The 17,709-nt window shown below is 42.5% G+C and overlaps 1 protein-coding gene, 1 non-coding gene and 1 pseudogene across 2 annotated transcripts; 2 read left to right on the top strand and 1 right to left on the bottom strand.

The window, feature by feature from the left end:
• Nucleotides 1–310: 310 nt before the first annotated feature.
• Nucleotides 311–2,299, top strand: LOC114393612 (the record flags this gene model as incomplete). The annotated part of the gene is made up of 1 exon (XM_028354967.1): nt 311–2,299. A coding segment is annotated over one exon (1,989 nt), but the record flags the coding sequence as incomplete, so codon positions are not given.
• A 5,789-nt stretch (nt 2,300–8,088) lies between these two features.
• LOC114392896 lies at nt 8,089–10,131 on the bottom strand (annotated as a pseudogene).
• A 6,706-nt stretch (nt 10,132–16,837) lies between these two features.
• Nucleotides 16,838–16,944, top strand: LOC114394364. Its single transcript, XR_003662763.1, has one exon. It is a non-coding gene; the product is annotated as a small nucleolar RNA R71 (small nucleolar RNA).
• Nucleotides 16,945–17,709: the final 765 nt, after the last annotated feature.

The following is a 17,709-nucleotide window of genomic DNA, read 5'->3' as shown; positions in this document are numbered from 1 at the left end:
GCTCAAGGAGTACAATGTCGAACAAGATGTCATGACATTGTTCTGTGACAACTTGAGTGCTATTAATATTTCTAAAAATCCTGTTCAACACAGCAGAACCAAGCACATTGACATTAGACATCACTATATTAGAGATCTTGTTGATGATAAAGTGATCACACTGAAGCATGTTGACACTGAGGAACAAATAGCAGATATTTTCACAAAGGCATTGGATGCAAATCAGTTTGAAAAACTGAGGGGCAAGCTGGGCATTTGTCTGCTAGAAGACTTATAGCAATTACTTCTATTTGAATGTGCTCAAACGTTAATAGCACATTCATTACTGGGCCAAAACAGATTCGACCGTTGCTTCACACGCCCCTCTACATTCTTCATTCAAATTTATATTTTCGTGGCATTCTTGTTTTCATCAGCATTTCCCAACACCTCTCGGAATTTCACGAAACCATTTCAAAAGCTCTGCTTCTCCATGGCTACCTCACCAAAAGAAACCTCAGCTCCTGGTTCACCCTCTGTACCATCATCTCCATCATCCACCAAAGCACCATCAAACCAGGAACGACCTGAATTCAATATACAACCCATCCAAATGATTCCTGGTTCAGCCCCTGTTCCTGAAAAACTGGTTCCCAAGAGACAACAGGGAGTGAAGACTTCTGAAAACCCTAGCCTTGCAGCAAGTCCTAGGGAAGTAGACACGGAGATGGACAAGAAGATCCGCAGTATTGTGAGTAGCATTCTGAAAAATGCTTCTGACCCTGATGCTGATACAGATGTTCCAACATCTTCCACCCCAAATGTTTCTGTCCCTGATGCTGATGAAGATGTTCCAACATCTTCCACCCCAAATGTTTCTGTGCCTGAAGCTGATAAAGATGTTCCAACATCCTCCATCCCAAATGCTGAAGTCCTCTCTTCATCCAGCAAAGAGAGATCAACAGAGGAAGAGGAACAAGCCACAGAGGAGACCCCAGCACCAAGGGCACCAGAACCTGCTCCAGAAAGATTACAAAGCAGAAAGGGAAAAACCCCCATTACTAGGTCTGGACGAATCAAAACGATGGCACAGAAGAAGAGCACACCAATCACTCCTACCACATCCAGATGGAGCAAAGTTGCAATCCCCTCCAAGAAGAGGAAAGAAATTTCCTCATCTGACTCTGATGATGATGTCGAACTAGATGTTCTCGACATCAAGAAAGCCAAGAAATCAGGGAAAAAGGTGCCTGGAAATGTCCCTGATGCTCCATTGGACAACATTTCATTCCACTCCATTGGCAATGTTGAAAGGTGGAAATTTGTATATCAACGCAGACTTGCTGTTGAAAGAGAACTGGGAAGAGATGCCTTGGATTGCAAGGAGATCATGGACCTCATCAAGGCTGTTGGACTGCTGAAAACTGTCACCAAGTTGGGAGATTGCTATGAAGGTCTAGTCAGGGAATTCATTGTCAACATTCCCTCTGACATAACAAACAGAAAGAGTGATGATTATCAGAAAGTGTTTGTCAGAGGAAAGTGTGTTAGATTCTCCCCTGCTGTGATAAAAAAATACCTGGGCAGACCAACTGAAGGAGTGGTGGATATTGATGTTTCTGAGCATCAGATTGCCAAGGAAATCACTGCCAAACGAGTCCAGCATTGGCCAAAGAAAGGGAAGCTTTCTGCAGGGAAGCTAAGTGTGAAGTATGCAATCCTGCACAGGATTGGCGCTGCAAACTGGGTTCCCACCAATCATACTTCCACTGTTGCCACAGGTTTGGGTAAATTTCTGTATGCTGTTGGAACCAAGTCCAAATTTAATTTTGGAAACTATATTTTTGATCAAACTGTTAAGCATTCAGAATCTTTTGCTGTCAAATTACCCATTGCCTTCCCAACTGTATTGTGTGGCATTATGTTGAGTCAACATCCAAATATTTTAAACAACATTGACTCTGTGATGAAGAGAGAATCTGCTCTATCCCTGCATTACAAACTGTTTGAGGGGACACATGTCCCAGACATTGTCTCGACATCAGGGAAAGCTGCTGCTTCAGGTGCTGTATCCAAGGATGCCTTGATTGCTGAACTCAAGGACACATGCAAGGTGCTGGAAGCAACCATCAAAGCCACCACAGAGAAGAAAATGGAGCTGGAACGGATGATCAAAAGACTCTCAGAAAGTGGCATTGATGATGGAGAAGCAGCTGAGGAAGAAGAAGCAGCTGAGGAAGAAGAAGAAGCTGCTGAGGAAGAAGAAGATGCAGCAGAAGAGACAGAATCAGATGATGATGATTCTGAAGCCACCCCATGACCATCAGACCTTTATTTTTGTTTTTACTTTTACTAGTTATTGGTCTGTAATATTTGCACACTAATATTAGCATGCATTCTACTTTTGTCAAATTCTGTCTAAAAAGGGGGAGTAATAGTATTATGTGCATGATTTATGATTTTGAGTAGTAGGATACGATGTATGCATGATTTATGATTTTGAGGGGGAGTTGTATGATACGATGTATGCATGATTCATGATTTTGAGGGGGAGACTGCTGCTGCTAATGATGACTGATGTAAGCTACTGTAACTACGAGTAGCTGATAGAAGATGCTGCAGCTAGAGCATGGAGACAGGGGGAGCAGAAAGCTGATGTCACGTGAGATGTCTTGACATCCTGGAAACGACTTGCAACTTGCAGAATTTTGCTGTCACCACTACAAATTCCGCTGTGCTTGATTACTCTGATAATGGAAGTTGCTGATCCCACTTGCATAACTGCTCGTACCTGCTCAAGAAGTGTCTAAGTATGTTTTAGACAAAATTTGCCAAAGGGGGAGATTGTTAGTGCTTAGCTCTACTGAGCTTTAAAAGATTGGCTAAAATTTTGTTAAAACATAAGCACTTAGACAATGAAGGAAAGCTGGAGTTGCTGCACATGATGTCCAACGTTATGTCAAGGAATCAGATCGGGCTGCACAATGCACAAGGCAAGATAAAATGTCAAATGAAGAATTGAAGCTGCAGGATCCACGATGTCGGATACAATGTCCAGGACATCCTGCCCGAAAATACTGGAGGTGCTGCACAATGCACAAGGCAAGATAAAAGTCAAATGAAGCTGCAGGATCCACGATGTCGGACACGATGTCCTGACATCCGGCCCGAAAATACTGGACACATAAATCTGTTATATCTTTAACAGATTAATGTGCAGTTAGCAACAGATTTGGCGATCTATCTTTAGGAACGAATTAAAAGATAATTAAAGTTCGAATTACAAACTTGAATAGTTCGTTCAGGGATTAAAGATTAAAGATAAAAACTAAAAGATCAAACTGTATCTTTTAGATCTTTAAGTGCAGATTTTCAGGAAAATGATAGATCTCATCCAGCACAAGAAGTTGCAGCCCAGAAACGCACACTGCTATATAAACATGAAGGCTGCACGAGTTCTGTACCAAGTCCGGGATTGAAGAGTTATTTTGTGAGTTTTGGGACTTGAGTGTTTTGTGAGCCACCTTGATGTCACCCTAACATCAAGTGTTGGACCTGAGTGTGTAGAGTTGATCTCTAGAGTGTGTAGAGTTGATCTCTATAGTGTGTAGAGTTGATCTCTTTTGTTCAGAGAGTAATCTCTGGTGTGTATTCGATTTAATTGTAAACACGGGAGAGTGATTGAGAGGGAGTGAGAGGGGTTCTCATATCTAAGAGTGGCTCTTAGGTAGAGATTGCACGGGTAGTGGTTAGGTGAGAAGGTTGTAAACAGTGGCTGTTAGATCTTCGAACTAACACTATTTTAGTGGATTTCCTCCCTGGCTTGGTAGCCCCCAGATGTAGGTGAGGTTGCACCGAACTGGGTTAACAATTCTCTTGTGTTATTTACTTGTTTAATCTGTTCATACAGTCAAATATAATCTCCATGTTCTGAAGCGTGATGTCGTGACATCTGGTACGACATCTGACCTCTGTATCAGAATTTCAGACACAATGCGGGAATGTGCACAGTATGACAATATTTACCGAACATAAGCAAAAGGGTATATGATACTCATGCATGGCAGTGTGAAAAAATGGCACGCAGCGTGTTTGCTTCGTGCCCCTATTTAAGGGACCTATAAGGGAGAGAACTAACTAGGCTTTTAGCAATAATCCCCAAGGTAGTTATATCTCTCTTGATGGTTTCTAGAGGTATCATCCCCTTTGAAGAACATATTGTAGCAGTAGGGACTACTAGCAACAATAGGTTTTCAAAGAGAAAAGCTCTAGATGAGGGTTCACTGTAATCAAGCAAGTCGGAGACCTAGCATGATCACAGATTCACCTCCACTCCTTATGCTCCCATGAACCCGGGTATAGGGCCCTTTTTCACTCACAGTGTGTGCAAATAGTGTTGGTGTTTGTGTGCATCAAATGAACAAATATTTACTTCATGCATACATTTAAAACGCACTAAAAGCAACAAAGAGTTTATATACACAAGAACATAATGAAAGGAAACCAACAAAGGGGTAAGTCACGGTAAAACATTGCACAAAATTAAATGGCCTAACTCTCTAAAAACAGTCCCCAGTGGAGTCGCCAACTGTCGCAACCTACCCTTCGGCGGGAGGGCGACGCGTGACTCGCGGGATGCGTGTTCCACGAAAGGAATACGCGCGGAGTCGCCACCAACGTTTATTTGAGGAAAACGTCGGAAAAACCGGAAAAGACGCGATCTACGAACTTTTTAGTGAAAGGTTCGGGAGTTGTATTTACGCACGGGGAAGGTATTAGCACCCCACACGCCCGTCCCAAGGGACGGCAGCCTTTAATCGAATGTGCAAACATGACTTTGATTTTTATGTTCCCTTTTATGTTCTTATATCCTTTATACCCTTTTTATATTTTTTTCTTTTTTGTGGTCGACAAGGGTGTTTCCCTTTGTTCCTACGTATTCCTCAATTTGTGATGAGGAAATCAGACCTACGTAGTTCTTTCTTATCAAGTGATTCTTTTTTACTTTAAGAGGTGATCATTTTAAGGCGTTGGACTTTAAAAATGATCCATTTTACTTAGTGAGAAAATGAAATGACAAACTTCAAAAGCCTATTTTTATGGACGAGCTTGACTAGGCGAATTGATTTTAGCCTTTAGTTTCACTTTAGTTATTTAATCAATTCGATTAAGAATGAGAAATCCCAAAGAGAAAACGTCCGATTGATTTTCCGCTTTATTTTACTAAAAGATGTCTTTTTGATTATTATATTATTTTTTACCTCTTTTTGATTTCCGACGTGGTTACGGCACGACCGAACGGTCGGAATTTATTTTAACCGAAGTTAATGGATAATACAATTCAAACGTTCGGTGGAAATTTATTTTATTTTTAAGTTAAGCGAGAAATGACTTAAGTAAAATGGCTTAAGCACGTCAACAGGGGGTATAAAAAGTAAACAAAACGAGAATAAAAATGCACGAAACACAATGTGGACCACTACGGGTACATAGAATGAATCGAAAAGCTTGGTTCGAGGTACTTACCCGTTGAAGATCGAAGAACGATGAAGAACGAATGAAGAACGTCGAAGAACGGTTGAAACCTTTGCGAAATTCTTCACGGAAAACGTTACGGAAACGTTTCGGAAGCGCCTCGGCTTAGATTTTCTTCACGGAAACAATTTTTCCAAGCAAATTCGAAAGAGAGAGAAGTGCCAAAGGGGCTGAACCCTTTTCTTCTTCACTTCCTCCCCTATTTATAGCAAAATAGGGGAGGTGGTTGCCGCCCAGCTCGCCCAGGCGAGCTCAGCTCGCCCAGGCGAGCCAGGTTGCTTCCTCCAGAAGCAACAGCCTTCTGGAGGAATATTCTGGAGGGCCCAAGTGGGCCTGGGTGCTATTTGCACCCCCATTTTTACTAAGTACACCCCCTCTGCTGTTTTTTTTGGTGATTCTTTTTTCGTAAAGTTACGGAAACTTACGAATTTCGTAACGATACTTGTTTTCTTTCCGTAATGTTACGGAACCTTGCGGATTACATAATCATCCCCCTTTTGACTTACGGAATGTTACGGAACCTCACTTAATTATGCAACGATGCTTCCATTTGATTTCCGGTGTGTCACGGAAACTTACGGATTGTGCATCAATATTTTTTTGGTTTTTCGGCATGTCCTGGAATTTCACAAATTGCCTAATGATGGATGCCAAGCACCTCACAAGGACCAAAGAAAGGTCGCATGTCATCAAGCAAAGGTCCCCGGACGAAATTAGGGTATGACAGACCTCAATGAAATTGCACTGACATTTTTGGGATTTTGGATAGCTTGAGAAGGCAGCTTGTCAGAATTCTGGGACTGTTGTTGATTTGAAATTCTGATACCAGGGGACAGATGTCGTACAGGATGTCACGACATCACGCTTCAGAACATGCAGATTGTATGTGTCCGTATGAACAGATTAAACAAGTAAATAACACAAGAGAATTGTTAACCCAGTTCGGTGCACCTCACCTACATCTGGGGGCTACCAAGCCAGGGAGGAAATCCACTCTCAATAGTGTTAGTTCAAGGTCTAACAACCCCTGTTTACAACCTTCTCACCTAACCACTACCCGTGCGATCTCTACCTAAGACCCAATCTTAGATATGAGAACCTCTGCTCACTCCCTCTCACTCACACTCCCGTGTTTACAATTAATTCAAAGACACTCCAGAGATCAACTCTGTACAAAAGGGATCAACCCTACACAATAGAGATCAACTCTACACACAAGGTCCAACACTTGATGTTAGGATAACACCAAGGTGGCTCACAAAACACTCAAGTCCCAAAACTCACAAAATAACTCTTCAATCCCGGACTTGGTACAGAACTCGTGCAGCCTCCATGATTATATAGCAATTTGCGTTTCTGGGCTGCAACGGCTTGATGCTGGAGGAGATCTATCTTCTTCTGAAAAATCTGCAGTTAAAGAACTAAAAGATAACTTTTGATCTTTTAGTTTGAATCTTTAATCTTTAATCTTTAATCCCTGAACGAACTCTTCTACTTTGAAATTCGAACTTTAATTATCTTTTAATTCGTTCCTAAAGATAGATCTTCTTATCTCTTGCTAACTGCACAATAATCTGTTAAAGATATAACAGATTTATATGTCCAGTATTTTCGGGCCAGATGTCAGGACATCGTATCCGACATCTTGGATCCTGCAGCTTCAATGCTTCACTTGACTTTTATCTTGCATAGTACAGCAATTCCAGTATCTTCGAGCAGGATGTCAGGACATTGTATCCGACATCGTGGATCCTTCAACTTCAATTCATCACTTGACACTTTATCTTGCCTTGTGCATTGTGCAGCCCGATCTTATTCCTTGACATAACGTTGGACATCATGTGCAGCAACTCCAGCTTTCCATCATTGTCTAAGTGCTTATGTTTTAACAAAATCTTAGCCAACCTTTTTAAACTCAGTAGTGCTAGGCACTAACAATCTCCCCCTTTGGCAAATTTTGTCTAAAACATACTTAGACACTTCCTGAGCAGGTACGAGCAGTTATGCAAGTGAGATCAGCAACATTCATTATCAGAGTAATCAAGCACAGCGGAAATTCTTCAAGTTGCTAATCTACAAGTCTTCTTCAGGATGTCAAGACATTTCTCGTGACATCAGCTTTCTGCTTCTGCTCCCCCTGTCTCCATGCTTACTGCATCATCTTCTATCAGCTACTAGTCTTTTCCAGGATGTCAAGACATCTCATGTGACATCCTCTATCTGCTCCCCCTGTCTTCATGCTCCTACTGCAGCATCTTCTAGTAGCTTACATCACTCATCAGTCATCATCAGCAGCAGCAGTCTCCCCCTCAACGTCATACAGCTCCCCCTCAAACTCATGAATCATGCATACATCGTTTCCTACTGCCATACATCATACATAGTATCCTACTACTCAAAATCATGCATAATAGCAAGCATAATACTATTACTCCCCCTTTTTAGACATAAATTTGGCAAAAGTAGGATGCATGAAATTAATGTGCAAATATTACAGACCAGTAACAATGAATTGTTCAAAGGGACATGCCCCTATATCTAGTAACAGTGAAAACAAAATTAAAGGTCTGATGATCATGGGGTGGCTTCAGAATCATCATCTGATTCTGTTTCTTCTGCTGCATCTTCCTCTTCCTCAGCAGCTTCTTCTTCTTCTTCAGCTGCTTCTCCTTCTTCCTCAGCTGCTTCTTCATCATCAATGCCACTCTCTGAGAGCCTTTTGATCAGCAGTTCTAGCTCCATCTTCTTCTCTGTGGTGGCTTTGATGGTTGCTTCCAGCACCTTGCATGTGTCCTTGAGTTCAGCAATCAGAGCATCCTTGGACACAGCACCTGAAGCAGCAGCTTTCCCTGATGTCGAGACAGATGTCGAGACAATGTCTGGGACATGTGTCCCCTCAAACAGTTTGTAATGCAGGGATAGAGGAGATTCTCTCTTCATCACAGAGTCAGTGTAGTTTAACATATTGGGATGCTGACTCAACATAATGCCACTCAATATAGTAGGGAAGGCAATGGGTAATTTGACAGCAAAAGATTCTGAATGCTTAACAGTTTGATCAAATATATAGTTTCCAAAATTAAATTTGGACTTGGTTCCAACAGCATACAGAAATTTACCCAAACCTGTGGCAATAGTGGAAGTATGATTGGTGGGTACCCAGTTTGCAGCACCAATCCTGTGTAGAATAGCATACTTCACACTTAGCTTTCCTGCTGAAAGCTTCCCTTTCTTTGGTCAATGCTGGACTTGTTTGGCAGTGATTTCCTTGGCAATTTGATGCTCAGAAACAGCAATATCTATCACTCCATCAGTAGGTCTGCCCAGATACTTGTTAATCACAGCAGGGGAGAATTTAACACACTTTCCTCTGACAAACACCTTTTGATACTCATCACTTTTTTCGTTAGATATGTCAGAGGGAATGTTGACAATGAATTCCCTGACTAAGCCTTCATAGCAATCTCCCAACTTGCTGACAGTCTTCAGCAGTCCAGCAGCCTTGATGAGGTCCATGATCTCCTTGCAATCCAAGGCAGCTCTTCCCAGTTCTCTTTCCAAGGCCAGTCTTCGTTGATACACGAATTTCCACCTTTCAGCATTGCCAATGGAGTGGAATGAAATATTGTCCAATGGTGCATCAGGGACATTTCCAGGCACCTTCTTCCCTGAAGTCTTGGCCTTCTTAGATGTCGAGACATCTAGTTCGACATCCTCATCAGAATCGGATGAGGAAATTTCTTTCCTCTTCTTGGAGGGGATAGCAACCTTGCTTCTTCTGGATGTGGCAGGAGTGATTGGAGTACTCTTCTTCTGGGCCATAGTCTTGATTCGTCCAGACCTCTTAAGGGGAGTTTTTCCCTTTCTGCTTTGTAACCTTTCTGCAATGCCCGGTGCCAACCTGTTGGCAATGGGTTCTTCATCAGATTCTACTTCTTCAAGGTCAATGAGGTTACCTGGAGCAGGTTCTGGTGCCCTTGGTGCAGGAGTCTCCTCTGCGGCTTGATCATCTTCCTCAGTTGATCCCTCTTCACTGGGTGAAGGGAGTGCTTCAGCATTTGGAGCGGAAGATGTTGGAACATCTTTCTTGACATCAGGCATAGAAACATTCGGGGTGGAAGATGTTGGAACATCTTCATCAGCTTCAGGCACAGAGGCTTCTTTCAAAATGCTACTCACCATACTGCGGATTTTCTTGTCCATCTCCGTGTCTACTTCCCTAGAACTTGTTGCAAGGCTAGGGTTTACAGCAATCTTCACTCCCTGTTGTCTTCTGGGAACCAGTTTCTCAGGGACAGAAGCTTGACCAGGAATTATTTGTATAGGTTGAATGTTGAATTCTGGTTGTTCCTGGTGCAGAGATGATGGTACAGCTGGTGAACCAGAAGCTGCAGTTTCTTTTGGTGAGGTAGCCATGGAAAAGCAGAGCGTTTGGAATGATTTCGTAAATCTCAGAAAACTATTGGGAAATGCTGATGAAAACACGAATGTCAAGCAGATATATATTTGAATGAGGAATGTAGAGGGCCGTGTGAAGCAACGGTCGAATTTTCCTTGGTTCAGTAGTGAACGTGCTATTAATGTTAAGTGATTCGTTTGGGCACGTTCAGATTGCTGTAGTTGCTATAATTCCTCTAGCACACAAATGCCCAGCTTGCCCCTCAGTTTTTCAAACTGATTTGCATCCAAAGCCTTTGTGAAAATATCTGCTATTTGTTCCTCAGTGTCAACATGCTTCAGTGTGATCACTTTATCATCAACAAGATCTCTGATATAGTGATGTCTAATGTCAATGTGCTTGGTTCTGCTGTGTTGAACAGGATTTTTAGAAATATTAATAGCACTCATGTTGTCACAGTACAATGTCATGACATCTTGTTCGACATTGTACTCCTTCAGCATCTGCTTCATCCAAACTAGCTGTGAACAGCTGCTTCCTGCTGCAATATACTCGGCTTCTGCTGTAGATAGGGACACACAGTTCTGCTTCTTGCTGAACCATGAAATAAGATTGGTTCCCAAATAGAAGCATCCACCAGAAGTGCTTTTTCTGTCATCTGCACTTCCAGCCCAATCAGCATCACAATACCCAACTAGCATTGGATTTGAACAATGACAGTACATAATCCCATAGTCACTAGTGCCATTTACATATTTCAGAATTCTCTTTACTTGATTCAAGTGACTTATCTTGGGATTGGCTTGATATCTTGCACAAACACCCACTGCATAGGTGATGTCGGGTCTGCTAGCTGTTAAATATAGTAAGCTCCCTATCATGCTTCTGTACAGGCTTTGATCAACACTGGTGCCAGCTTCATCCTTTGACAGCTTCAAGTGAGTAGGTGCAGGTGTTCTTTTATGGCTGGCATTCTCCATCCCAAACTTCTTGACAATGTTCTTTGCATACCTGCTTTGTGAGAGGAATATGGAGTCCTCCATCTGCTTCACTTGAAGTCCCAGAAAATAAGTCAGCTCTCCAACAAGACTCATTTCAAATTCAGATTGCATCTGTTGAACAAAATGTCGAAGCATCTCATTCGACATCCCTCCAAACACAATGTCATCAACATATATCTGTGCAATCATCAAGTTTTCAGCATCTTGCTTGACAAAAAGAGTCTTGTCAATTCCTCCCTTCCTATACCCTTGCTGAGTAAGGAACTCTGTTAGCCTTTCATACCAAGCTCTTGGAGCTTGCTTCAATCCATAGAGAGCCTTCTTGAGCCTGTATACATGATCTGGATGAGTCGGGTCTGCAAATCCCTTTGGCTGCTCCACATAGACTTCTTCATTCAGGTATCCATTCAGAAATGCGCTCTTCACATCCATCTGGTACAGCTTGAATTTGAGGATGCAAGCTACACCAAGTAATAATCTGATGGACTCAAGTCTAGCAACTGGGGCAAAAGTCTCATCAAAGTCTACACCTTCAATCTGAGTGTAGCCTTGAGCAACCAGTCTGGCCTTGTTTCTGGTTATGACACCTTCTTCATTGGTTTTGTTCTTGAAGATCCACTTGGTGCCAATCACATTAGTTCCCTCGGGCCTAGGAACTAGCTCCCAGACTTCATTCCTTTTGAATTGCTCCAATTCTTCTTGCATGGCATTGATCCAGAACTCATCTGTCAGTGCCTCTTTCACGTTCTTGGGCTCAATTTTGGAGACAAAACATGAGTTTGAGACGATCTCAACCTCCCTTGATCTTGTAGTGACCCCTCTGTTTGGATCTCCTATAATCAGCTCCTTGGGGTGCATCTTCTGGATTCTAATGGAGGGTCTCTTGTCAGGTTGGTTGATGTTTGAATCATCTGTAGCAGAATCAGAGTTTTCTGAATTTTCTCCACTTTTAGCTGCATCTGCTACATTGTCTCCCGATGTTCTGACATCTTCTTCGACATCTTTCTTTCTTGCTGGAGACAGATCATCAACAACCACATTGATGGATTCCATCACTGTTCTGGTTCTGGAATTGAATACTCTATATGCTCTGCTGTTTGTAGAGTATCCCAGGAATATTCCTGCATCACTCTTGGGATCCATCTTTCTCCTTTGCTCTCTATCTGCCAAGATGTAACATGGACTTCCAAAGATGTGGAAGTGCTTGACAGATGGCTTCCTCCCTTTCCAGATTTCATACAGGGTGGTTGAAGTCCCTCTTCTCAGTGTGACTCTGTTGTGGATGTAGCATGCTGTGTTCATGGCTTCAGCCCAGAGATTATAGGGAAGTTCTTTGGCATGAAGCATGACCCGAGCAGCCTCTTGCAAGGTCCTGTTTTTCCTTTCAACTATGCCATTCTGTTGTGGTGTAATGGCTGCAGAGAACTCATGAGTGATGCCTTCAGATGTGCAGAATTCAGTGAACCTGCTGTTTTCAAATTCTCTGCCATGGTCACTCCTGATTCTCTTGATGACACAGTCTTTCTCTCTTTGAAGTCTTAGACTCAACTCTTTGAATACTTCAAAGGTTTCTGATTTCTCTCTGATAAAGTTTACCCAGGTAAATCTGAAGAAATCATCCACAACAACATAGGCATACCTCTTTCCTCCAAGGCTTTCAACCTGCATAGGCCCCATCAAATCCATGTGAAGTAGTTCCAGCACCATGGAAGTGGTCTGATGTCGAAGCTTCTGGTGGGACATCTTGACTTGCTTTCCAATCTGACATTAACCACAGATTCTGCCTTCTTCTATTTTCAGATTGGGGATGCCTCTAACAGCACCTTTGTCAATGATTTTCTTCATGCCTCTTAAGTGCAGATGTCCAAATCTTTGATGCCATATTCTGACTTCATCTTCTTTGGAGGATAGACATGTGGAGGAGTAGCTGGTTTCTTGAGGTGTCCATAGGTAACAATTGTCCTTTGATCTGCTGCCCTTCATTAGAACTTCACTCTTCTCATTTGTCACCAGACATTCTGACTTTGTGAAGTTTACATTGAATCCTTCATCACACAGCTGACTGATGCTGATCAAGTTTGCAGTCAGTCCCTTCACCAGCAATACTTTGTCCAGACTAGGAAGTCCATCATGAACTAGCTTTCCCGTTCCAATGATCTTTCCTTTAGAGCCATCTCCAAATGTCACATAACTAGTGGAGCAGGGCTCAATGTTCAGCAGGAATTCTTTGACTCCTGTCATGTGTCGGGAACAGCCGCTATCTAGGTACCAATCTTCCTTAGCTGATGCTCTAAGTGAAGTATGAACAACAAGACTAACAGCCTTGTGTTTTGGAACCCACATCATCTTCTTTCTGCAGTTGCCGCTTTGAGTTCCATGATGTGGATGGCCATGTAGATGATAGCAAAAGGGCTTTATGTGACCATACTTGCCACAGTAGTGACACCTCCACTTCTTTCTTTTGCTCTTTTTCTGCTGCGTTCCATGATGTCGAGACAGATGTTGTGACATCGTGGTTCCAGTCCTGTTTTTGGCAGGAACAAATTCTGTCATGGTTGTTCTGCCAGCAGACTTAGGATTAAATCCAAGTCCTCTCTGGTTTCCAGCATTCTTACCAAGCAGCAGCACCTCTTCAAGCGTATCTGAGCCTTTATTCAGCATCTTTATTGATTTTGTCATGGTTTCCAGCTTAGAGTTCAGAAACCCAACTTCTCCTTTAAGTTCAGAAATCTCCTCTTCATGTGCCTCCTTCTCAGCCTCCAGATCTGCAATGACCTTCTTCAGTTGTGCTTCTTGCTGAAGGATCTTCTCACTTTTGATGCATAGTTTTCTATAGGATGTAGCAAGCTCATCAAAAGTGATTTCACTGTCTGTATCACTTGAATCTTCAGCAGTTTCAAATATCCCAGTGAGTGCATTCACATCTCTGTCAGAATCACTTTCTTGTTCACTCTCTGTATCAGATTGACATACAGAGAGTCCTTTCCTGTGCTTCTTGAGATGAGTGGGACATTCAGCTATGATGTGTCCATAGCCTTCACACCCATGGCATTGAATTCCTTTGCTGTGACTGGGCTTTACATCTGATTTTTTCTGGTATTTACTGCCTTTCCTGATGTCGAAAGGGATGTTCTGGACATGTGGTTTCTGCCTCTTGTCCATTCTGTTCAGCACTTTGTTGAACTGCTTTCCAAGGAGCACAACTGCATTTGTCAGACCTTCATCAGTATCCAGGTCATACTCATCTTCTTCTCCTTCATCATTGGACACGAAAGCAAGATTCTTGCTCTTCTTTTCAGCCCTATCCGAGAGTCCTAGCTCAAAGGTTTGAAGAGAACCAATGAGTTCATCTACTCTCATGTTGCAAATGTCTTGGGCCTCCTCTATTGCAGTGACTTTCATGTCAAATCTCTTAGGCAAGGATCTGAGGATCTTTCTCACCAGCTTTTCATCTGTTATCCTCTCTCCCAAGGCAGTGCAAGCATTGGCAATTTCAAGAATGTTCATGTGGAAGTCATGAATACACTCTTCCTCCTTCATCTTCAGATTTTCGAATTTTGTAGCCAAGAGTTGCAATCTGGACATCTTCACTTTGGAGGTTCCTTCATGAGTGATTTTCAGGATCTCCCATGCATCTTTGGCCACTGTGCAAGTGTTGATCAGTCTGAAGATGTTCTTGTCAACTCCATTGAATAGTGCATTCGAAGCTTTGGAGTTTCCAAGTGCCAATTCGTCCTCTTCTTTAGTCCAGTCTTCTTCTGGCTTCAATTCATCAGTGGGCTTTCCTTCTGTGTCCAGCATCTTGGGATGTTCCCAGCCTTTGATGACAGCTTTCCAGGTTCTGCTATCCAGTGATTTGAGGAAGGCCACCATTCTTGCTTTCCAGTATTCATAGTTGCTTCCATCAAGAATTGGTGGTCTGTTCACTGGTCCTCCTTCTTTCTCCATGTTCATCAGAATTTATCTCCCCAGATCTCACTCTGTGATTTCGAGTGTTGGCTCTGATACCAATTGAAATTCTGATACCAGGGGACAGATGTCGTACAGGATGTCACGACATCACGCTTCAGAACATGCAGATTGTATGTGTCCGTATGAACAGATTAAACAAGTAAATAACACAAGAGAATTGTTAACCCAGTTCGGTGCACCTCACCTACATCTGGGGGCTACCAAGCCAGGGAGGAAATCCACTCTCAATAGTGTTAGTTCAAGGTCTAACAACCCCTGTTTACAACCTTCTCACCTAACCACTACCCGTGCGATCTCTACCTAAGACCCAATCTTAGATATGAGAACCTCTGCTCACTCCCTCTCACTCACACTCCCGTGTTTACAATTAATTCAAAGACACTCCAGAGATCAACTCTGTACAAAAGGGATCAACCCTACACAATAGAGATCAACTCTACACACAAGGTCCAACACTTGATGTTAGGATAACACCAAGGTGGCTCACAAAACACTCAAGTCCCAAAACTCACAAAATAACTCTTCAATCCCGGACTTGGTACAGAACTCGTGCAGCCTCCATGATTATATAGCAATTTGCGTTTCTGGGCTGCAACGGCTTGATGCTGGAGGAGATCTATCTTCTTCTGAAAAATCTGCAGTTAAAGAACTAAAAGATAACTTTTGATCTTTTAGTTTGAATCTTTAATCTTTAATCTTTAATCCCTGAACGAACTCTTCTACTTTGAAATTCGAACTTTAATTATCTTTTAATTCGTTCCTAAAGATAGATCTTCTTATCTCTTGCTAACTGCACAATAATCTGTTAAAGATATAACAGATTTATATGTCCAGTATTTTCGGGCCAGATGTCAGGACATCGTATCCGACATCTTGGATCCTGCAGCTTCAATGCTTCACTTGACTTTTATCTTGCATAGTACAGCAATTCCAGTATCTTCGAGCAGGATGTCAGGACATTGTATCCGACATCGTGGATCCTTCAACTTCAATTCATCACTTGACACTTTATCTTGCCTTGTGCATTGTGCAGCCCGATCTTATTCCTTGACATAACGTTGGACATCATGTGCAGCAACTCCAGCTTTCCATCATTGTCTAAGTGCTTATGTTTTAACAAAATCTTAGCCAACCTTTTTAAACTCAGTAGTGCTAGGCACTAACATGATTCAATTGGGTAGCTAATTGTCCCATCTGATTGGTTAAGCTCTGAATGGAGGCTCTCGTCTCTTGCTGAAACTGCATGTTCTGCATAGTCATTTGCCTCACAAGTTCTTCGAGGGAAGGTTGTGGAGGGGCCTCAACTATTGGCTGTTTCTGGGGTTGTTGCTGTTGTTGGATTGGTGGAGGAATGTATGGTCTGCTTGGGCCAGCAGCATTTTGGAAGGAAGGAGCAGGCTGCTGTTGTTGTTGCTGAGGGCTAGACCATCTGAGGTTAGGGTGATTCCTCCATCCAGGGTTGTATCTGTTGCTGGAAAGGTCATAATTGCTCTGCTATGGTTGATTTTGCTGCTGAGGTTGAGGAGGTCTATTGTAAATATTTGCAGCATAAGCTTCAGGCTGCTCAATTGCTCCAGGTTGCTGCATGGAAGGGCAAAGGTCTGTATGGTGGTCAGCAGAGGAGCACAAACCACAAACCCTTGCGACAGGTACAGATTTCTGATTCAAGGCCAGCTGGGTTACCAAGTTGACCAACGCATCCAGTTTGCCTTCAAGCTTTTTAGTTTCAGATGATGCAGATGGGTTTGTAGCTACCTCATGCACTCCTCTAATGACTATGGCATCATTTCTGGCACTAAACTGCTGGGAGTTGGAGGCCATCTTCTCAATTAAATTTCTGGCTTCAGCAGGAGTCATGTCTTCAAGGGCTCCACCACTGGCAGCATCTATCATACTTCTCTCCATATTACTGAGTCCTTCATAAAAATATTGGAGAAGAAGCTGTTCTGAAATCTGATGGTGGGGGCAACTGGCACATAGTTTCTTAAATCTCTCCCAGTACTCATACAGGCTCTCTCCACTGAGTTGTCTAATACCTGAGATATCCTTCCTGATGGCTGTGGTCCTGGAAGCAGGGAAAAAATTTTCTAAGAATACTCTCTTAAGGTCATCCCAGCTCGTGATGGACCTTGGAGCAAGGTAATACAGCCAGTCCTTTGCCACTCCCTCTAATGAATGAGGAAAAGCCTTCAGAAATATGTGATCCTCTTGGACATCTGGGGGTTTCATGGTGGAGCAGACAATGTGAAATTCTTTCAAATGTTTGTGCGGGTCTTCACCTGCAAGGCCATGAAACTTTGGAAGCAAATGAATCAGTCTAGTTTTAAGAACATATGGGACATCCTCATCAGGGTATTGGATGCACATGCTTTCGTAGGTGAAATCAGGTGCAGCCATTTCCCTTAGAGTCCTCTCACGAGGTGGAGGTTGTGCCATGTTCTCAAAATATGCAAAATCAGAATGCTCAGAATCAGAATGCTCAAAATTATAATGCTCAAGATCAAGATGTTCAAAATCACCAATAACAGAATGCACAGATTCACCAGTTATGGAATGCTCAGAATGATCAAAAGGTATAAAATGATGCCTAACTAATCTATGAAATGTCCTATCTATCTCAGGATCAAAGGGTTGTAAGTCAGATGGATTGCCTCTAGTCATACACTACATTCAGCATGCACACAACTAGTTGCCTTGTCATGTAAATAAAGGTGTAGGTTTGAACTACAGCTACCCTCAAATGATATCCAAATGACTTGAAATTTTGTGAGCAACCTTATAAAATGATGAGAAGATAGCACAAAAAATTTCAGACAAAAATTC

This window comes from Glycine soja, chromosome 17 (assembly GCF_004193775.1).
Source record: "Glycine soja cultivar W05 chromosome 17, ASM419377v2, whole genome shotgun sequence".
Lineage (NCBI taxonomy): Eukaryota > Viridiplantae > Streptophyta > Magnoliopsida > Fabales > Fabaceae > Glycine > Glycine soja.
The sequence above is the reverse complement of the archived record's forward strand: the minus strand, read 5'-3'. Positions and strand labels throughout refer to the sequence as shown.